Source organism: Epinephelus lanceolatus, chromosome 5, assembly GCF_041903045.1.
Source record: "Epinephelus lanceolatus isolate andai-2023 chromosome 5, ASM4190304v1, whole genome shotgun sequence".
Taxonomy (NCBI): Eukaryota; Metazoa; Chordata; class Actinopteri; order Perciformes; family Serranidae; genus Epinephelus; species Epinephelus lanceolatus.
Genome location: NC_135738.1, coordinates 42,191,455 through 42,214,827, shown reverse-complemented (window position 1 = coordinate 42,214,827; position 23,373 = coordinate 42,191,455). Strand labels below are relative to the sequence as shown.

Below are 23,373 nucleotides of genomic sequence, written 5' to 3'. Positions count from 1 at the left end.
TCTTGTCAGTGTGTTGACGTACTTCCGTTTCTGCAGCATGTTTGGGTGATTCACTACCGGTTCAAAGGTTCTCAACGTGGCTCCTGATGTTTTCCAGCGTGTTGAGTTAATAGTAAAGGAAGTTTACTGACTGGGAGGCAAAACAGCGGGTAAACGATGTTTAATAATGATTTTAAACACTGCTGAACTTCAGTGAACTGATAGTTTGTCTTCGGTGTGTCTAACCTGTGAGGGTTAGGATTTTGCCAGCGGACAGCAGCTTTACAGGAGGTGTTAAGCTGCCGCCTGCCCAGCTTTAATATTATGTCTGTTTCTGTTTTTCTTAATAGTAAAAATGGGTGAGTTCAAGGTGCACCGTGTTCGCTTCTTCGACTACATGCCCGCTGCTATCAGAGCCATGGCGTTTAACAGCCGCACCGAGCGGCTCGCTGTGGCCCGGGCTGATGGAGCTCTGGAGATCTTCAACTTCACTGACAACTACTTCCAGGAAAAGGTAACTTAACAACTCAGATAACCTTCTCACTCACATCATCCACTTCATTTGGCTGTCTGTAACAACTGAGCAACACTTTGTTCTGTGAAGTTCCTTGTGTTTGGTGTCTTCATTCTGTTATTTGTTATTGGTTAAAGAAAGCTATGCCATTGAAAGTTGTAAACATTACAAATAGCTGTTATAGTATGTGCATGTATGCCGTATTAGAGAGTGAGCCTTAGTGCTTAAATCTCAAGTCACATTCTTCCTTCTATGCACTTTTTGTTGATGAAGCCCATGAAGAAACACTAAACTGCTCAATTTGTCAATGGAGTTTTGCAGAACTGTGTCTTCTTCCTACAAGAGCTGGGTATTGGGCTAGAGGGGAAATACTGTAGGTAAGATGTGCAGGGCTAACTTCCAGACCTGTTTTGATTTTGATGCGCAGGTCATCCCGGGACAGGACGGCAGAGCAGTTGAGGCTCTGTGTTGGGTGGGCCAGCGTCTGTTCAGCGCTGGTTTGAATGGAGAGATCACAGAGTATGACCTGGAGAACCTGAGGCCCAGGTACACAGTGGAAGCCTATGGAGGACCAATCTGGACCATCAGTAGCAACAGCCAGGGAACACTGCTAGCGGTCAGTCAAGACCTTGTGAATATTAGATCTAGTCTACCCTTTCTTCGGCCTAGGCTAATGTTTCTGATGTGACGAGCCTTATCTAGCTTTCAGCTTTGATTATTAATTGAATGGATGTTTTTCTTGTTAGGTGGGTTGTGAGGACGGAACAGTGAAGATGTTTGAAGTCCTGAAGGAGAGGATTCAGTTTCAAAGAAACCTTGACAGACAGAAAGGTAAGAGAACAAGCTGTGTATGGGAGTTTTGGAACCTGCCTGTGACTTAGTAACATTTAGTGATTCTTAATGTTTTGTGTGATCGTCTAGGTCGTATTTTATCTCTGTCCTGGCATCCCTCTGGTACAATGATTGCTGCTGGCATGATGGACATGATCAGAATCTTTGATGTTGAGACAGGTAAGCAGATATATCTTAAAGTTTTTAGCATAGAATCCACCATCAGTTCAAATATTTAAATGGAACATCAGAAGCTGAGTTTTGTGTATGCTAAAGGACAACTTCTGTATTTTCCAACTTGGATCCTATTGTCCCATGTTTGTGTGCCTATGTGACTAATGGGAGCCACATTTCATTAAAATTGGCTCAGTATTGAGGGAGACTGCTGCAGCTGGCAGCAGCACAATGGGCTGCAGTGTAATTCCTGTGGGCACTCAAACACTGTCAATATATGTCCACTAAAAGTGTTTCTTTGCCACTGACAGGCTCAGATGGTTATTCTAACTGTTGGACAACTTAGGAAAGAGATTCCTACAGAGATAGACCTTTTGTGTTAGAGTAAGATCCTTTTAGTTTAACCAAAACAGACCCAAAATCACCATCACAGAGCACACCAGACTCCATTCAAATAAACAGTGATTTTAGCGTGTATAGAGCAGAATATTTTCATATCTAACTGTGTGAATTTAACATTTATTTCCACCAAACCAGAGTTGGTTATTGTTGAAACAGTGGGAAGATTAACCAAGACAGCCATTCTGAGTTTTATCTCGCCTCTGTCGACTTTGAGTAAAGTCTCTTTACCGATAATAAAATAACTGTTTATTTAAATGATATCTGGTGTGTTCAGTGATGGAGAATTCGGGTTTGTTTTTTGATTAAACTAAAAGTATTTTGCTCTTTAACAAAAAGGTCTATCTCTGTAGGGATCCTTTCCATAATGCTATCAGACACTTTAAATAACAATCTGAGCCTTTCAGTGGCAAAGAAACACTTTAAGTGGACTTAAATTCACGGCGATAAATTTCCTGTAGAGATTACATTGCTGCCTGTTTGGCTGCTACTGACGGCAGCAGTCTCTCCAATCTGGACCAGCCTCAAAAAGGGTTGTTTGGTTAACTCACTAAGATGCACAAACATGGGAAAATAGGGTTCAGGCTGAAAATAAGTTACCCTTCAACTCCAAAACTTCATGTATTCCTTTAATATTCCCTAATAATGTGATTATAACCTCTCAGTCTCTGTTTGGTTTTGCGGACTTCAGGCCACGCCACACATAGACTGCTGGTGGAGAGAGGTGTTGGAGCATCTAGGAACAAAGAGGTGGTCGTTTGGAGCATTTCCTTCCTGTCGGACCACACCATCATCAGCGGTGACTCTGCAGGAAAGGTCCAGATCTGGGATGGACTCACAGGAACTCTGGTCAGAACTCACTTGATCACTAAATGGGACGTTCTGGCTCTGGCTGTCTCACAGGTAAGTGGCAAGAATTAGGACACATTACACAGCCTCTAGGCTGGAGGCAGTTTTAGGTACACATCCCTACGGAATCTGTGAAACTTTCTAAATATTTTAACAGGATGAGAGCAGTCTGGTAGCTGGGACATCAGAGGGCACGGTTGTCCAGTTTCAGTTCATGTCCTCTACTGTTGACCAGCAGGATAAGGAATGGGTCCGAACTAGGACCTTTAAAAACCACTCTCATGATGTGAGGGCGCTCACCCACACCGAAACTGCTGTGGTTTCTGGAGGTCAGTGTTAAATCTGCTGCTTGTGTTTATTCTATGAACAGTGCGCACACTACACTACATTAACTTGTCTGAAAATTGTGTAAGTGAAAGAAAACCCTTTTAATATTCCAATAAACCAACACACAGTGGGAGAAGAAATACTCAGATCTTTTACTTTAGTAACAGTGTAGAAATACTCTGTCACAAGTGAAAGTCCTGCATGCAAAAATATTATTCAAGTACAAATACAAAAGAATTACCATCAAAATATCATTTAAGTACCAAAAAGTAAAAGTAATCCATATTCAATTGCCCATTTTATAATAATGTATATTATTGAATTATAATTATAATTATTATTATTACCTCCGCCAAGGAGGTTATGCTTTTGCTGGCGTTGGTCTGTTTGTCTGTTTGTTTGTCTGCAAAATAACTCAAAAAGTTCTGAACGGATTTTGATGAAATTTTCAGGAAAGGTTGATAATGGGACAAGGAACAGATGGTAAAATTTTAGTGGTGATCGGTTGAAGTGAAGTGGATAAAATAATAAAATGGAAGGAAATCCAAGCTGCTTGGCGGAGGTCTGCGCTGTCCGAGTGCTTTTCTAGTTATTGATGCATTAATGTGTTCATCACTTCAATGCTGAACATAGATAGAGGATAATGTTATCTAGAAACCCAGAAGCCTCTCTACCTCCGAGCAGCTCCCTCCAGCTCACTCGAACTCACTCTGAGTTTGCGTCCGCAGCTGCCTGTACCGGAGAACAGCGTGAAAGCGAGGAGCACTCACTTTACAGCTAAATCAGGAGACTATAGTGTCCACAGAATCAGTCAGCAATACTTTATTGATCCCTGAGGGGATATTGTGATTCGTTACAGTTGCTCCGCTGTAAAGGGTAGAGAATCATAAGAGGTAAGAATAAGAGTGAGAAATAGAAGTACGTAAATACAAAGTGACAAAATAAAATGGAAAATCAAAAAAATGTGCATTATACTACAATGTTTAACACTAGTACTTAAGATATTAAGAATAAGATATGTTCACTATGCTGAGTCTGTAAGTGTGAAAAATATATAAATATGTCCACTGTGCTACATTACACTGTATAAATTACTATGGTACATAAGAGTAAACTTAAAAAATATGTGCAGTTATGTGCAATATATGGTGAATAAGTATATACAAGTATACATAATACAAAAGTACACTGCACACTGACAAGAAAAAAAAAGACTGCCTGACTTGTTGAGGGGTTTCTCTAACATCACAATTCACGATCAATCTGGACAGGAAAAAAACAACTTTTGAGCTACATATTTAAATGTTTAGATGATTAACTAGTGTACTTTGAATATAAAGAAGGTACCAGAGTGCACATCATATTTTGACAACTGCTGGGGGATTGCCATTCAGTCTGATACAGACCTTCATGTCTGCCTCAGGGTTAAGATGCGTAAAAGTGTTTATTTCTGGAATTAATTTAGACACCCTGTATGTGTTAGTGTCTGAAAGATGGGGACATTTACTGTGCAATGAAGTATACAGTCTAAAAATGTATTCCCCCCTTAATATGAACTTGTTACATGGCAAGAAGATAAGAATGTTTTTATGCTTGTAATCCTGTCAGGTATGGACACCCAGCTGGTAGTGCGACCCCTGTTGGACAAGGTGGAGAAGAACACCCAGGAGTCAGCACTACGCAAAATAGCTTTCCCACATGTGAGTACATATTTTTAGTCAAAAAAACTCTCTCACCACCTCTCACAAATTTGACAAACAATGTTAAGAAGAGGACTTAACATTTTTGTGTGTCATGTTTTTATGTATTCGCCAATAAGCAGACACATATGAAATAGGTTGACATGAATGAACATTCACTGCATTCAGAATGTATTCAGACCACATTTTGTTATGTTGCAGCCTTATGCTCGAATGGTTTAAATTAACTGTTTACTTACCAGACTCCACTCTACAATGAAAAAGTGAAGGCAGGATTTTTGAATTTTGCATCCCATTTCTCTTGATCATAAGAACTTGGGAATAAACAGGAGTCTTTGTAGAGCTAGCTTCCAGGCTAAACTGAGCATGCTGGGGAAAGGGGTCCTGGTAAGAGAGGTGGTCACTCTGGTTGAGCTCCAGAGATTCTCTGTAGCGATAAAAGAAACTTCCAAACGGACAGCCATCACTGCAGCACGATCTGGGCTTTATGGCAGAGTGGCCAAACACAGGCCTCTACTCAGTGAAAGACACAGGAAATCACTTCAAGGAGTCTCAGACTGTGACAAACAAGATTCTCTGGTCTGTTGAAACCAACACTGAACTGTTTGGCCTCAATTCTAAGTGTCATATCTAGAAGAAACCAGGCACCGCTCATCACCTGCCAAACAGCATCCCAGTGGTGAAGCATGGTGGTGGCAGCATTGCGCTGTATGAGCCAAAGGTTCACCTTCCAACAGGACAATACAATAGCTGTGGTTACATGGGCGGTCTTTCTTCAGTCCGACCAAAATCATCCTGATTAGCGATTCCAACTTAAGTGTTTACATGGATGCTAAATAAAGTGATCCTGTAAGATGGATGTTTACTTGCCACAAAGCATTTAATCAGAATATAAAATTTTTAATTTATGCAAAGTGGTTCTGCTCGCTGTGAAGCGTCTAATTTGTTTTTCTAACTGAAATGAGAAAATTTATTTTCATTCAATATATAAAGTATAGAAGGAGAAGAGGTGGTTTGGCCTGTTAATATAATTTAGTATTAAGTAACAGTGTAACCTGGGTTATTTTCTGTCACTACAAATTACAAATGTCTCCTAAACACCTCACATGCAGACTTTCAGTAGATGCTACAGTTTACTGATTAGGGCTGTCCCGAATACCATTTTTTAACATTCGGACATTCGGCCGTGCTGCCTGCTCTCTCCGATTTTGCACCAGGCTCGGCTCCTTTCAAAGACTCCTTGCGAAGCACTCCTCCGGGGTTTTTTCAGACCTAATTGTATTGCAGAGTTTTGCACAGCAGCGACTGGATCTTTGCTCTCAAACCACAAAAAATGTGCTGGCACAACAGTCTCCTTCAGTCCATTATTCTATGCTTTCTTTTGATTTTCACATTGGCTAGTCATCCTGTTTAATTTGTCTTCTGATTAAATCGGAACTGTTGAAACAAGTTGTAGGAAGCCTCTGCAAGTAATTGGTTGCTGGCAGACACTCTGTGCTGCAATAAAATGGTTAATCAGCAGTGCCGTGCACTGTAGAGCCGATGCGCTGCTGGTTCTGCCAGCCTGAATAGAATATAATGTCTACTGCTGTGTACAGCCTTTATAGACTGAGCTGAGTAGTGATGCGCGGGTCGACCCGTAACCCGCAGGACCCGCAAATGGACCTGCGGTTCGGGCAGCAGTGATCGTCTGTTAAATCGGTCTGTAAATGATATTTTGACATTATTGGCTATTATTGTCATGGCATCCGAAGGTACTGATGCGTTGAGGCGGTCGTTTTCAAAACACACTTGTGTCACGATCTCCAAAAGAAACTTGTTGAAACTTTAAACAATAATTTATTGTACAAAACGGGGGAAACAAACGTTGACAAAGCTCAGTTGGTAGGCTATACTATATTTTGACATTTTTAACAATGCAATTTAAAAGTTTTGATTTTTATTGATAACCTACATTTACCAACAACAAAAAGACTACATTTAGCACCAAAAAAATATGTAAAAAATAATAATAATAATAAAAAAAGTAAATAAAAAAACGAATATCGAATACCAAATTTTCATAATGAATACCTACCCATAGAAATGAATATTCGAATATCCGAATATTTGGGTACATCCCTATTACTGATGTTCCCTAAACATTTCATGCAGGCTGCTGGTAGTGATAGACGACTGCCCAGCAACTTCACATTGCAGCCCATAACATTACATAAAGCTGCTGTTCCAAAATCAAAGAATACAGCTATTAATCACAGCACTCACCCCCTGCATCACCTGTTACCCCACGTGTGGAACAAACATACTCAAAGAATTTTTTTAATCAGATCAGAGCGAAACAACTGGATTAAGCATTTATATAGTTTTTAGGCACTAATATTTTCATACTGAACTGATAATCAGAGGTATACACCAGCCCTCTCAACCTGATTTAAAATTCCTTCCAATTGGGTTGGTCCGTTCCGATGGAGGTGGTTACAGGATGCATTTTTGTTTTGATTATTGGTGTAATATTAGGGTCTATGTAACAGGAGTGGCTTAAGGACAAGTCTGTGAATGTCCTCTGGTCGCTCAGCCAGAGATCAAACTTGAACCCATTTGAATATCTCTGGAGAAACATGAAAATGTCTGTCCACCACCTGTCCCCATCCAACCTAACAAACCTCGAGGTGATATGTAGAGAAGAATGGCACACAGTCCTGAAATCCAAAGTGCAGAGCCTGTCATGTCACACCCAAGACGTCTTGAGGCTGTAATCTCTGCCAACGGTGCTTCAACAAAGTAATGGCTGTACTGGCTTTGTCATTTTGTGATATTGAGTGAAGACTGATTAGGGGAAAAAAAGGATTTAAACGATGTTAGCATGAGGATGCAACATGGCAATGTGAAAAAAGTGAAGGGGTCTGAATACTTTGTAAATGCACTGTGTAAGAGAGCACCTTTAGGCCCATGTAGATCGTGACTGTTTCGTGTCTATCCCCTATGTAGAGAAGTCTGGTTTGTTGTGCAAAAAAAGCAGGACTGCTGCTCTTCCAGTTCCCTGATCATTTAGAGCTGTGGAGACTTGGGGAGAGTGAGGGACATGGTGAGTGAAACACACACACACACACACACACATACACACACCACACACACAGGCATCCATAATAATGCATAGGGGGTCCTAATAAATAAGAAAAACAATAGTGAACATTTGTATTTATCTGATTGAACGGCTGTTGAATTATAATAGTTTTTTATACTGTGTATGATAACAGGAAAGCCTGGTGACAGTCTGCCTGTGAAGAGAAAACCAGAGAAACTGATCCAGTTGAAGCGGAAGGTGTGTACTTAGTGTGTTTTTACTTTGTTTATTTCCCCTAAAATGTCTGACCCTGACTTCAGTGACTTTTTTTCTGTGCAAAGTGTTACTAGAGAGGTGTTTTTACATCCCTCTACTGAAGGGGGCAATGTCTGTCTGTTCACTTTCCTGTTTAGCGACAGACTAATCTACTTTTTTACTCATCTACTTTCTTACACTTTCTTGGTGTGATGGGGCTGTCTTACAGTATCACACCAACATCTTTTTCTAGCCTTGTTAAAATTTAGAAATTATTTGCAGACATCCAGGAGTTCCACATTATATTTAACCTGACCTCACTGCCTTTGGCTGCTTTGTGCCCATATAGTTTAGAGGATATTGAAACAAAAAGCTGACTGTGTGCTGACTTCTGCAGGGAGAGGATCATATCTGCTGCAGTGCTTTGTCTCCATGTGGAGGCTGGCTGGCGTACTCTACTGTCACCAGCTTCCGTCTTTACAGATTACAGAATGACAACATCAACATCAGCATCACCAAGGTGAGTTCATCAACACTGACCCTGCTGCTCCCTTAGAGGCCATGCACATACTGCATTTTTTGTGCCCTCAAATTTATTGTTTTAAATGTAGACGCGTATTAGGTGTGCTCAAATGCCAGAGCAACACTGCCACGGTGCACACAAGTTCCCGAGTGCCACGGCAGGGCGCACCACATGTCATGTGACAAGGAATGTGTACAGCCCCTTACGCTACTCTTATGTTAACACATCAACAGAGTCGCATGTAAATGAGATCTCTAGCTTTAGAAAACTGCCTGGGGGTCTTTGTTCTTCACAGAGAGACAGTTAAACTGTGTTTAGAGCCTGAACTAAACATAAAACTGAGTTTATTTCTCTCCCTCCCTCTAGGTGTCCAAACTACCTAAGGAGCTTCGCTCAGCCCACCAGCTCTGCTTCTCCTCCGACTCCTCCAAACTGTTTGCTTCCTCTAGTCATTCTTCAGTCATTGTTGTTGCCCTCAACCAGTCAGAGTGCAAATACCTTCATACCCTCAAACCCAGATCAGGTGAGTCTGAGTCCAAACTGCATTTATACGTTGTCAGCAGCACATTTCACAGAGACAGAGGTGAAAAATTAGAGGTGAAAAAATTAGTTAATTGTATGTAGAGTCACTTTGTTATGCTATCAATTGATCCTGGTCCCTGTGTATAGTGTTCATTGCAACAGTAGTTATTTATTGTAGTAATTTGCCTTTTTCAGTGTTGTCGGTGGTCACGGTCCAAAGGGGGCAATCTTTTTTTTTAATTTCTGAAGGGGTCACAATAATTACGTTACTGACTTATCCTACAATATATGGACATGACCTCAGTCATTTTGCTGACCTTGATATTGCCTGTAGTGTTTACATGTGTGTTTGTTAACATAATGCTGTCACCAACATTTTAGCTAACATGGTGTTAGAATAAACATCAGGGTTTTCCGGACAGCTATATGACTTGGGTATGACCAGTGTAGCTTACCAGTAGCTTGCAGCTGCACTTTTGGAGTGAAAGCGGCACAGTCTTGAAAGTCATTACATTGCCAACCTCTGGGAACAAGCCAAAAACTCTGTTGCCTGTAGTTCTTCCCCCTACAACTTCATCTTCCACTCCATAAATCTACCAGCAAACCACCCAGCTCCCAGGCTGTCCATCCTTGGTAGCTGCCTGCGGCACATAGGCTGGATTGTGGAGGTAACTGCAGTGTTCCTGGAGCTTTGCTAAGCTTGTCTATTAGTCGCAAGAGGAATCACTTGGTTTGGTTTATTGGCCAAATTATGTATAAGATTTAAAACTGAGTATTTCTGGGCTACTCCAACAAAGGTACTATTATTTGAAATATACTTCTTTTCTTTTTTCTTTAATATTTTTTTCATATTCTGATTCAACAGTCTTGAATATTCTTGTCTTTGAAAGGGCGTACTTGCATAATTATGCTATTGTCATTATAGCAGTGGCATAAAATGGTCTCAAATGACATGTCTATTGACTGCTGTTGCAGTGCAGCCCATAAATTTGGGTTGTTGATAAGGTGATGGAACCTCCTCATCTCTCTTTGTCCTTGGTGGTAACACCCATTCCAATATTGTAAACTGCCATTTCATCTATCACTACGCAGAAAATTAACTTAAGATTTGTTGAGCTTTGTGTAAGCTAAAAGCAAAGAGGTCATTAGAGTACTTTGTAAGGCATCCAGGAAAGCACTTAAGGGTTCCTTTGCACAAAGAAACTACTGACATTAAGCACATGGCATCCCTCAAGGAGCCTACTTGGGTCCCCTCACAGTTGCAATTTTAACAATCTCAAAAGCTTCTGAATATCACTTGCAATACACCACATGTGATAATGCAGTCATCTACTGCAGGTATTTAATTCTAGCACCTCAATCTTCTCATTTTCCCACTGTTGGTAAGAATTTTGGAGGAAACATTAAAACCTTAATGACCTCACTGCCAAGATTCTCTTGTCTGGTTGTCTGGCCTGAAATTTCTACAGAAAATCTGACCCCACATTTCTCAAGTAGCTGGCTAGTTAGCTTGTTAGCTTGCTAATCCCACTGTGCTTTTATGCTAACATTTCAGTGGTTGCAGAAAATTAGCTGAACAAAGTTGTCACTACTCTGATAAAAGCTGTGACAAGAGTGTCACAGTCTTAAGTTGTTTTTTTATGTGTGATATTGGGGTCAATGAAATAGGTTTTATGTGTCAGCTAGTCAGCTAACTAGCTTGCTTATTACAGATTCCAGTACGGAAAATGAGAAATACAATAATACAGGACTGTCAGCGATTATGCATTTCCAAAGAGCAACAACCAATAGGAAAACACCAATACTTGTGTCATCACTCACACCAACCAATGGTGTACTTTCATCACTCACTCATTCACGGACGGACTTTTGGGTTTACAGGGCTGGCCTTGCATGGTGCGTTTCAGCCAAAAATACACACACACACACACACACTCACACACACACACACACACACACACACACACACCACTTAACCTATCATCCTGCAGCTTTCTATTGTCGGTGTCTGACCAGTGTTTGTGTGTGATGTCCAGGCTCCAGACAGTCAGTCCACCTGCTGTTTGCCAGTCAGGATGGCAAATGGCTCGCTACAGCAAACACAGACTGTGAGATACATGTCTACAACCTTCACAAGCTAAAGGTGAGTTTGAGCTCCATCTATGTTATTTCTCTATAGGTACAATTTGAATTGTAGCCAAGGCAATAACAATGCACTCCTAATGCCTTTGTATTTTTGCAGCTTCATTGTACAGTTCCAGTGTACAGCTCCTGTCCGACTGCCATAGCCATCCACCCAACAACCAGCAACCTGGTTGTGGTCCATGCTGACCAGCAGGTAAACATCAGATTTTTTCTGACTCTATTATCTTATAATAAACTGCTAATCATCTGCTCTGTTTACCACAGTAAAAGATGACCAAACATAGTTTCTCAAGGATAATACTGAGTTGCGTACACTGCAGGTCTCATTACAGTGCGTGTTTTCTGTCGTGTGTGTGTGTGTGTGTATGTGTATATGTTGCAGATCTATGAGTACTCTCTGGTGCAGAAGGAATACACAGAGTGGAGTCGGAAGCTGCAGAAGCAAGGACTGCACTCTCTGTGGTTAGAGAGGGACACGCCCATCACCCACGTCACCTTCAGTCCTAAAAATCCAGCTCACATCATTCTGCACGACACGTTCATGTTCTGTGTCATTGACCAGAATATGGTACGTGAGCGGTCATTTCAACTGACACGTTTCTGCCATGTCAATACAAAACTAGTGATGAGAGCTGCTCTATCAGCACAGTGTGTGTTTCAGTTTTTTTCCTGGTGAAAGAGGGATGGTGATTGTGTCGGGGTTGTTTACATAATTTGGATGCTATATTTTTCTTGTTTCCACATGTAGCCCCTCCCTGAAGCAAAGGCTCTTCTCTACAATCAGATGACACTGAGGAGTCTTCCTGAGCCAGAGAGGAGTCTACACAGCCATGCCTTTAAGATATGCAAGAACTTCCAGGTACCATCATACTGAGCAAAGTGGAGCTCTACTTAAACAGCTGCACTGCTTTCAAGTAGGGATTCTGACCAAAAAACGGCACAGGGGGCTGGCTGGTGGGAGCATATTTAACCCCTTCTTATGTCCCCAAATTCTGTGATCATACCTTATATACAGCACGGCGAGGTGACATAACAGCCTGATTTTTCTCACCTTGAACAGGCAGTTTAAAAGGGGCAAGGGAGACAGCAGGTCAACAGTATATGACACATAGAAGTGGTATACATGATCTGAAAGCTGGAAACCAAAGCTAGAAACAAAAAAAGATTCATTTGAGATGCAGCCCAGCCCAGCCTTTTTCTTTTCATAAATATGTATCTGCTTTAAACTTTTAAAGTTTAGAGTGTATAGAGGGTGAGAACATTACAATTCAAATACAGTATATGATGGCTAGTACCATGCTCAGTTATATCTCATGAATGGTTGCGACAGTTTTTGGGTTGATACCATTTTTACACAGATGTGGTGCTAAATATAAGCATGTTTTACCATTTAGAAATTGATTTTAAAAAAAAAGGTCAGAAATCCCTCCAAAATAGTAGATTAAGACAACATGGCCTTGAGGAACAGCGTAGAAAAATCCACGTTCTGATCTGGTATCACAAAATGTTGCATATTCTAGCAATTGGTTGGCGAGCACTTCTGTACTGAAAAGTGCTGAGAAACCCTCTTATCGTCAGTATACCTATAAAAGCAATCCATCCTCTGAATACCCGAGGTCTCTAAGGTCTTGCAGTGAAAAGTCAAGGGACCCCTGTGAACAAAGACCATGCCAGTTTTTCCTTCGCCACAATCTAGTTAAATTTGGAGCTTTTTTTAAGCCCCTTCCTGTCAAGTGTAGGTGGTACCTAGTCATTCATTAGCTTGTCAAGTTTCATATGATACCTATACCTTTACTCCAGATTTAAATTCAGCCCGTCATAGCCTCTGAGAGACAGTAATGTCGGCCGGCATCCTTGCAGAGTGTAAAGGGTTAAGGTAAAGGTGAGACAATAAAAATAGGTCTCTGTTTCGGTAACAGATGAATGGTTTTAAAGGCGTATCAGACGTCAGAACATGCACTGCGGTTGGTACTGTAGTGTACAAGGTTTTTACATTCTGGAAAGTTATCATGGCATCATTTTATCTTTCATCACAGTGGCTGCGAGGTAAACAGCAGAACTGCGTCATTCAAGTTACAAAGTAATCTATCAGGAATGTGCTCTAAGATGTGTTTGATTAGCCAACGCAGTGCCTTGTTGGAGGACATTGTGTATATAGTAGTGTTACAGCAAAAGTTGAGCCTGTTTCAACTTTTTTGTTGGAGGACTCTGCCTTGTTTTTAGGCTCCCTGCAGATGGACTCATTTCATGCAAATGCAGGGCTGCAGTTTTTGTACACACAGGGCTAAATTTGATCTGAGTGCAGCCTTACACTGGCAGCTTCTCGCTGTTTTCATACAGCTGGCCTGTCTGTTTTTTAATTGACCAGGTCAAACAGAGATGGAAAGGTTCAGTTTATTTGATTACTATTATGAAGCCTGTAGAGACCCTGCTAACAAAACTTTAATATTTACTCTTTGCCATCATTTGCCGTTATTGGTCTTCCTGGGGGGTATTCCAGAAAGCAGGTTATGTGAAAACTCAGAGTAAGTTAACCCTGAGATGAGGGAAACTCCGAGTTATCCGTTCCAGAAAGAGAGGTAACTGAAACTCTGAGTCAGTCACCATGGTAACAGACTCTGTGAACATAACCTGCTCGCTGACAGGCTTTCTTCAATAAACCCTGAGTTTTTCTCTGTCTCCTCCCTCTTACACGCTGTTTCATTTCCTCATTCATTCAGTCCGTGTCAAAGCTTATATCGAAGCACATTCATTAGCGGAGATTTACCGTCTGTCAGTCTAAATCCTGCTGGATATTAGTTTGTTACTCAGGACTGTCTTAAGTTACTGAATTTATGCACATCAATCATTTCTTTGGACATCGGTTTTTGTCTTTACATTCAAATATTATACAGTGAGAATTCACCCTCAGCTCAGAATCAAACCTCTGTTCTTTTTATATTTATTATTTTTTATAACACTGTGCACAAGGATCAGACTGTCAGTCTGTTAGAGCAGCTCCGAAATGTTTATTGCACATAATGTGTAGGTCTATGTATTTAAATTTTAAAAATTGGTATGAAGCTTTAGACACGTAGTATCAATGACTAATGATCTCTATCACTGATGTCATTGGTCGCACTGATGGAACATAATTCCTATAGCCTAATATTGGGGATTATGTTAATATGTCTGAGTGAGCAATGGTGCAGCATTTCAGCGTCTTTAAATTTACTACATTTGTAGCTGAAATAAAGTCACTGAATGCTGTTGAGTCAAGATACAAATAGATGTCCAACATTTTAAAATCTACTGTATTTTAACCTCAACATCTTTTTAAGTGCAAATCACCAAACATATTATTACTGGGTCAGACTGTGAGTTTACAGTCATGTCTTTATGTCTTTGATCTATAGCCTAGCCTATATGTTTTAAATCTTCCTATTTTTCAGTTGCTGAATCCTGTGTTTTTCCCCATCAGATCAAATCAAATATATTATTGTATATAATTAATATAATGTATCCTAATGTATCTACAACCTGATAAACAGTCAGATTCCACCACTTTATCTTCATTAAGAATTATGTAAGTCTGATAAATGATGAATAAACAGACAACACTGAATAAAACTTTTTCATTAACTTTATGGTTAACTTATTTACACTTTCCTCGCTCTGACTCAGGCTCTTCTTTTAAAGATAAACGTGCACCGTCTGCTACACATGCATTAATATCTCTACGTCCACTGGATTAAAATGGAGGCGCTGTCTTTTATTTACCTGTTGCCATGGTGAATCGTGGAGTCGGAGCTCCATTGATGATGGCTTTTTATTGTCGGCTTAACTCAGAGTGAACATACTCAGAGTTGACTGAACTAACTCAGATCAGCTGTTCTGGAACCGGTAACTCAGAGTTTCCCATCTCAGGGTAAATCAACTCAGAGTTCAGGGTTAGACTCAGAGTTTGTTGAACCTCCTACCTGGAATACCCCTCTGATGTTTTTTGTCCTCCCTGTATTTGTCCCTGCAGCATCTCATGTGTGTGAGTTTATTGGAGGACCATTCTCTGGTTGTAGTGGAGCGCCCCCTGCTGGATATCATGTCTCAGCTGCCAGCACCTGTCCGCCAGAAGAAGTTTGCTACATAAAGTGAAGATGTCTCAGCCCAGTGGATAGAATTGTTACCTCACAGTAACTTTCACATCTGGAATCATTCTCCAAAAGTGTAACTGTGTCCCCATTTTGTAAAAAAATGCTTTGATAAAGTAATAAATAAAACAATTTACTATTAATGTTTGACTAAGAAGTGTGTTGAATGTGTGGAATGCGTTTATTTATTTATTTTTTTAAAGATTTTTTGGGGGGCTTTTTTTTGCCTTTAGTTTATTGGACAGAGTGAAAGGGGGTGAGAAAGAGAGCGGGGGGTGACATGCAGAAATGGTCACAAGCCAGAGTCGAACCTGCGACCGCTGCAGCGAGGCATCGCCTCTGTACATGGGGCGCCAGGACTATCCACTACGCTACCTGTGCCCCAGGAATGTGTTTATTTAATGTCACATTCCTCTCAGTATAATTGTATTCACTCATATGAACTAATTATATAACAACATTTAAGGTTTGGAAACATGGTTGAGAACAATACAGAGCACACACAACACCAGCAATAATAATGCATGCTATGAGGCTTCATTCGTCAGATGAACTCAACCAGTCATATGATGATATTGCTCATGGTTTCAACATCATGTTGCCCTTATGTCAACATAAAGTAGCATGCAAAAGTCTGGGCTCCCCTAGTTTACTGTGAATATCTAAGCAATGCTTTGGCCTTTGCAATTTCAATCCAGCTGAACACCTATAGGGAATTTAAATGATGCACTTACTATGCATTGTGTATGTAGTCTGTGACAAGTTCACCTCAGCACATAGTGCACACAGTAGACTACACATGGCAGCTTAATCACCCAAAGACCCAGATCCCAATCAGTACACTTGAACTCAAGTCAGATGTTTCTTGCGTGTTAAGTGTCTCAGTAGGCCTCGACAGTGTATCAATGAGGCAGCATGAACAACACAAGGATCCTGAAACTGATGCAGCAAAATGGAGTCCTGTCATCATTTGGGTTGAAGCCCAGAAGGAGTCTTTTGTTGTCTTATACCACTGCTCTGATTTCGGTGTGCTGGAATGAGCATAGAAACACGGAACTTGGCCCAATAACTGGAAATGATTTGCAAATGCTTCCCAAGAAATATGACCTTAATCGGCCATATGGTGGTGCTATAAATCATTCATTTTTTCCAATTCAAATCAGTTTTATTTATAAAGGCCAATATCACAAATTACAATTTGTCCCCAAAAAACCATTTAACGGAGAAATAATTGGTAGAAACCTTGGGAAGAGCAACTGAGGAGGGATCCCTCTTCCAGGATGGACAGACATGCACTAGATGTCTTGTACAGAACAGATCATCCTAAGTATTGATAATAATGATGATAATAATAATGACAGTAGTAGCAGTATTTTGAAAGTATTTTATGTTCCAAGTATATATTAATATATGTTAGTATATGTATGTGACAGTTATAAACGTATGTGTATAATAATAGTAGAAGTAAGACTGAAAATAATAGCAGTAGTAGTAGACATCAGGCAGGACCATGGCAGCAGCACAACCACGATCCAGGATCCACAATCCAGGCTAACTGCGAATTTAGGGAACCTGTGAGACAGTGGAGCACAAAGGCTACGGAGAAGAAGTAAAGTTAGCGATATGCCGTAATAGGACATGAATGTTAGCAAATGAAGAAGAACCAACTTTTCAGAATCTGAGAGCGAGAGAGAGAGAGAAAGAAGAGGCTCAGTGTATCACAGGAGGTCCCCCGGCAGACTAGGCCTATGTCAGCCTAACTAGGGGCTGAACCAAGACAAGCCTGAGCCAGCCCTAGCTTTAAGTTTTATCAAAAAGAAAAGGCTTAAGTCTAGTCTTAAATGTGGAGACAGTGTCTGCCTCCTAGACCAAAACAGGAAGATGGTTCCACAGGAGAGGAGCCTGAATAATAATGTGCAAAAATGTGATTTTGGTGAGGCCATGCCCCTGACACCGTAACTCCAGTTAACTTGAAAAGACATTCAGCTCAATGGGCTTGACAAAAAAAGCCCCTTGGACCATTAGAGTCTTTCTAAAAATTTGCACAATGTGAAAAACACTAAGATGTACTTCTTAGATTTTGACCCAATACCAAATTTGGTGTACAGTATTGTGGGACTGAGACACACATTTCTGTTATAAATGAAGAAGACTGGTCTAAAATCTGAAGTGTCATAATGACTGGTGCATGACGTGGCCTATTCGGCATTATAATTAAAAGGTGGAAAAGTAGAGAGTGACAGGCCACGCCCCTCACACCATGAGTCTGACTGAAGTGTGAAACACATCTACATCTCAATGAGCTTAACAAAAACACTCATGGACAATTATGTCACCCGTGATGGATTCTTTGCTCATTTGCATAATGTGAAAAACAGTGATATGAATAGGCCTTTTGGATTTTGACTTAACACCAAATTTTAACTTTAATTTTAACACCAATTTTTTTTTTCTATTCCCTCTGTTGGCTGAGAATAGACTAGTACCCAGATTGCAGGCTGCAGCAATGTTTCATTTTATCGTTTCCACCTGTGCTATGTGATAAGGCAACATGTCTTCTGTGGAGAAGACCAACAACTAAAATATTAATAGTGTGTGATGACACAAGGCAGACCCACAACACAGGCTAATAATGCAGGACCTGTCTGTAATGACACTAAACTGCAGTGATGCAAATTCCTTAACAAATCTGTGGTCAGTCTGCAGGTCCAAATGAATAGCTATATTACTTTCCACCTTAAGTTTCCTGTTGGACAGAAAGGACCCCTCCTGTGGAAGATAAACTTCTCACCAGTTGGAGGTGATATTGTCGCAGTTATGTTTAACGATGATGATTCAGAATTAGTATATTATATATTATAGTCTCTACGGCCGAAATGAGTTTGCTCCGTGGGGTGGCAGGGCTCAGCCTTAGAGATAGGGCGAGGAGCTCAGACATCATCCGGAGGGAGCTCGGAGTAGAGCTGCTGCTCCTTTGCGTCGAAAGGGGTCAGTTGAGGTGGTTTGGGCATCTGATTAGGATGTCTCCTGGGCACCACCTATTAGAGGTGTTCCAAGTCTCACTGGTCCAAGGGCAGGTTGGCCTTGTGGCCCCAGAGCAGACCCAGAGCATGCTGAAGGGATTACATATCTCATCTGGCCTGGAAATGCCTCGGAATCCTCCAGGAGGAGCTGGAAAGTGTTGCTGGGGAGAGGGACGTCTGGAATACTTTGCTCGGCCTGCTGCCCCACCAACCCAGCCCCGGATAAGTGGATGAAAATGAATGGATGGACTTTACTGTGTATTCACAGTATTGGATAGCCTATTTATTTACAATGTGACTTATACATGGCGGTTGTAAAATGATAAGTACCCAACACAATTTAAAGTAGAGGGTGAGTATGGGTTTTTTTTTTTTTTGTATATTGTTCCGCCTCTCCTGGAACCTACAAATCCTGAATGGATATGTTGAAAGGAATTCTGAACTCCTGTGTCCTCACCTCTCAGAGAAAGTCATGCTTACCCTAACTGTCAAATCAACCAAATTAGTACATTTGACATAATCCTCCAATTAATTACCCAAACCCACTGACATTAGTAAACTTGTGACTTTTGAACCTTTGTCTGCTTGGTAATCCAACCCTGCATGCTCCAATATCAGCTTTAAATAAAGAAACAAGAGAATAAGTTTTCTTTTTAAATCACATTTCTTTATTTTGCTTCAAAGAAGCTGTACTTTGAGTCTTTACCAGACTTTTAAAGTCCCACTGGGACTAAAGCTACAAGATATCCAAAATAAATAAATACACAGTTTTCCTTATGCTCAAACATTACACATGCAAAACAAACGAAATAAATAGATAATTATTTAAATACTAGTAGCTGTTAAATAATTATTTTACAAAACTATACAATAGTTATTTTCCTCAATGACAACACCCAGTTTACATTACCTGCACTGGGCAGAGCTGTAAACATGTCCGAATAAAGGGCCCATAAAGACCTACAAAACAAACACATTAAAGACGTATCAATTTTGAACTATTATCACAATAAACAGGCCTGTAAAAACAGGCTGATGTGGCTTTTAAAGCCTCATAAATTATCCCAGGGGTGTCGGCTGTGTGTTTAGGCGTGGCACTGTCATGAGAGAGCACGCTGGACCGATGTTTCCTCTGTGCAAACAGTCATGTCTGCTCACTGATGACACTGCAGGACCTAACACCCCTGAGTTTGACTTTCTAGAGAACTTGGTGCATTTTAAAACAAACACAACATAAGCTGTAGCGTGCCACTGTGGCAGCAGGTCTGGATGGCTCCCCTCTAGGAGGAGGTCTTTACTCTGGTGCAGGTGCAGCCCACGGCCACATCCACAGTAACTGGCTTCAGATGGTATCTCTTTCCATCGTCGCAGAGCTCCTTCTTGAGAAACACCCTGCTCTGCTTTACAGGGTATGAAATGTAGTCGTGGCTCTCCACTGGGGGGCCCTTGTTCTGGATCAAGATGCATCCTGAGCACAGGCACTGAGCCTCGGCATAGGTGGAGGGATAGTGATCCTTATTTGTCACAAGTCTGGAAAGGAACAAAATGACTCAGTGAGCAGCTTATCCACAGACAGTGAGGAGATGAATAAGATTAGGCTTTTCTGCAAATGCATCTGATTTGGATGTTAAAATGCTAATTTTTCTACACCAATAAATAAAATAAATGTGTTTGCTGGAGATACACCTTGTATGTCCAAACATAAATAAAACCTGCATATCAAACTCAAATGACTTAGGGCAATATTCTGAGTATACCTAGTAAGTAGGGGGTGTTATTTGGGGGGTTCTTCTCCTGTTCATGGCCTGAGTCCAGATTGGGACATGTGGTTGAATTACCAAATGCCCCATGACCCAAGACCAGTAAGGGCTCAAAGGCTCTGGGCTCACTGACTTTCAACTGGACAGCCCTGCATTATTACCTGACCTGTCTGGACCAAATATGGAGCAGGGACTGGTAGCTGCCAAGGTACCCCTGAGCAAGGCACTGAACCCCCAATCACTCGAGGGACCTGTCCATAAGCACTCCCCTTGCTCTGACATCTCTCCATTTAATGCATGTACTGTATAGGTCCTGTTTGTGCATGTGTGTGTATTTCAGGCCTGTGTGTATGACAACAAAGTGAAAACAACAGAATTTCCCCTTGGGCATTAAAAAAGTATATCTTCTTCTGGAATCTGGTTTCGTACAGTCACTGTTTTTGTCATTATTGAACTATTGAAAATGTCAGTTGCTTTATGCAAAAATAATACTCTGACAAGTAACTATAGCTGTTAAATACATGTAGTAAAAGCATCATTTCCTTCTGAAATGTAGCAGAGTTGAAGTTTTAAGTAGCTGAAAATTTGAAATGCTAAAATAAAGTGTGAGTACTTTATAGTAGCACTAGTCCTGTACAGAATCTGTGTGTCAAACTCTAGTTTTAATTCTTTTACTATGTTATTTTGGGTCCATTTTTCAAGTTGTGTTTATGAATCAAACTACTACAAAATGACACACAGCAGACCTGAGGTCAGGTAGCTTTCAAGTGTACAGGTTGGTTTCAGTGTCTCTGGGAAAATAATCAGCCCAGTTGCCAGAAGACAATGTTGGTATTGTACATTTCTGCAAACTATGGATATGTTACATTTGCACATTTGATACATATCACATCAGTATTTCTAAAGTGACAGTGTATAAGCTGATTTTGTCATCAGGAGGTGGAGTGGATGCTGGATGGTGTGTCACCTTGACAAGACAATTGCCAAGCCCCCCAACACCAACAAACAGCAAGTTGTGTTTTACCAATCCCTATTTTTTGAGGGCATTTTGAAAATAATACAGCTTCTATTAATTGTGTGTTATGTGCACTGTCAGTCGACTGAGACTTGGAGGAGAGTGATTACTGTACATACTGTACACACACAGAGGGGCCTCACAACACAGTGAACACAGTGCCTTTGGGCACCCAAACTGACTAAACCGGTTATGGATCTGACAGTTAGATCATTATATTTGAGGGCAAAAGCTTAGTAGAAATAACCACAGGATTTTACAGGGACTTTACAAAGCTTAAACAACTGCAGGTGAACAGGAAAAAAAACTCCCAATCACCGACAATGTGTCAGGTAATAAAGTACAGCAGATCAGAGATTGCACTCAGAGAAACAATGCGCGTCATTCCCAGCGGATATGTGGCAACAAAGCCGCGGTCATTGGCTTAAGAGGGGATTTTCCTCACGAAGGCGTGGCGCATCAGAGCCTGGCGCAAAGTGTACCAGATCACAACCACTAATTAATATGAGGGTCAAACTGATGCACGTACGTAAACGCAACACGGGGCATTTGGATACTGTGCAAATATTGATTTCGCCTTAAGAGCTGGTTATTATTTCACTAAAGCTGTATGATGCTGAGTGATGCCTGATTTTTGTGGCTGCGCCAATCCATCATCTACAGACACCGTCTAATAGAGTAAGGTTTTGAAATATTTTTGGAATCTCTTAAAAAAAACTTAAGAATGTCTCTGAGACATCATTTTTTCAGTCTATCTCAGAACTTTCCCACGACAATTTAAAACCAAGACTCCTCTTGTGTATAGTTGTAATGTTTATTTTATGAGCTCATGGAGAGTTTCTGAGCGAGTTAAAGTCTAACTGGAGGGTCAGAGGGAGGCAGCACCGAGCCAGAAGTTCCCCCTGAGGTAAATAATCATCGGTCACTGTGACAAGCACCAAGTCTGAGCACTTTTATGTTTTCAGGATCGTGTTCCTGTATGAGTTTAGAAACATTTCCCTCAAATCGACTCCGTCAGGTTTTACACTCCATCAGGGAAACAATTAAGGGCTTTAATCCTTTAAAGTCACTGATTCCTATCTGTACATAGTAGTTTTAAATGCGTAAAACTGTGCGTAAATGCGCCAGAATGTTACTTACAAGTATCTCCAGGGAGACAGGGACCTCTCGCTGATGTCCTGAGGCGGCTGCTGATGGAAATGGTCCACGGGGCAGGAGGCAGGTGAATCGGGTGCATTCTGGGTTGAAGGCTCCGGAGGCTGTGGGTAGTGCATCCTCAGCTTCCTCTCCGCTGCGTCGCTCAGCTCGTGCTCATCATAGCACCGGTTCATCTTGCACGTCAACACGGGCACGAGAAAAAGTCCAAAGATGAGAATCTGTGGAGGGACAGACAAACAGACAGAGGGCAGCTGAAGTGATGGAGGAAGCGTGAGCGGCCAGTATCAGCAGCTGCCCCATCTGTCTGCGTCTTACTCACCTGCTTCATGTCCATCCTGTATCTCTCTCCTCTGACTGACTCTGAACAAGAGGATCTGCTTCGCTTTACTTGCCATCATCCTCCACGGTTTGCTATTTATTGGGCCGCGTGTACCTGGGAAAAACCGGCGGCATGAGGAAATGGAAACGTTTATTTCCTCGACTTCCTCTTTCCTCAGTGAAAGTCCTACAGTAGGTAGGTGTGATGGCTACTCGTTTGCTGCTGTCAGAGGCAGCCGAGGAATTTTCGACGTGCGCGCGCGCGCAGTGCACGCCCACTGACGACACGCAGGAAATATGCTGCCAAGCCCAAACGGTGAGCGTGAGGGAGCTCACAGTCCACTTCTTTTTCTATCCAGTTACAGTATATCTACCTATCAGCTAAAAAGCCATTGTAATATATAGGAGAGTATGCCCACTTCCTCATCAGTAACCTACCTATCTACCTAGCAGTACACCCACCTCATCAACTACCACTACACCACTGTCACAGTCTACTACTCTAGCGTGCACTCTTTACATTTGAACCAGCATGAGGTAATAACCAGAATATCTACCTGAGTGTTTGACTCTGTCTTTCATCAGCTCGTACTGAGTGTATTTGTTTGCGTGTAAATGCCTGTATATTCCTGTGATTAAGCCCAGGCTGTTTTGTGTGTAGACTTTACATCAGTTTATACTTTCATACCT

At 41.2% G+C, this 23,373-nt stretch overlaps 2 protein-coding genes across 2 annotated transcripts; one reads left to right on the top strand and one right to left on the bottom strand.

The window, feature by feature from the left end:
- Positions 1 to 7: 7 nt before the first annotated feature.
- Positions 8 to 15,552, top strand: utp4 (UTP4 small subunit processome component). Its single transcript, XM_033635885.2, has 17 exons — positions 8 to 149; positions 330 to 493; positions 921 to 1,109; positions 1,240 to 1,324; positions 1,415 to 1,504; positions 2,589 to 2,800; positions 2,904 to 3,075; positions 4,682 to 4,773; positions 7,762 to 7,858; positions 8,031 to 8,095; positions 8,490 to 8,612; positions 8,982 to 9,138; positions 11,174 to 11,280; positions 11,380 to 11,475; positions 11,665 to 11,850; positions 12,031 to 12,141; positions 15,292 to 15,552. Exons 2-17 carry the CDS (start codon positions 335 to 337, stop codon positions 15,406 to 15,408), a joined length of 2,058 nt encoding a protein of 685 aa, XP_033491776.1. The 5' UTR covers positions 8 to 149; positions 330 to 334; the 3' UTR covers positions 15,409 to 15,552.
- A 3,596-nt stretch (positions 15,553 to 19,148) lies between these two features.
- Positions 19,149 to 23,039, bottom strand: il17c (interleukin 17c). Its single transcript, XM_033635903.2, has 3 exons — positions 22,685 to 23,039; positions 22,348 to 22,583; positions 19,149 to 19,962 (listed from the first exon to the last, which is right to left on the bottom strand). Exons 1-3 carry the CDS (start codon positions 22,697 to 22,699, stop codon positions 19,713 to 19,715), a joined length of 501 nt encoding a protein of 166 aa, XP_033491794.1. The 5' UTR covers positions 22,700 to 23,039; the 3' UTR covers positions 19,149 to 19,712.
- Between the last annotated feature and the right edge of the window lie 334 nt (positions 23,040 to 23,373).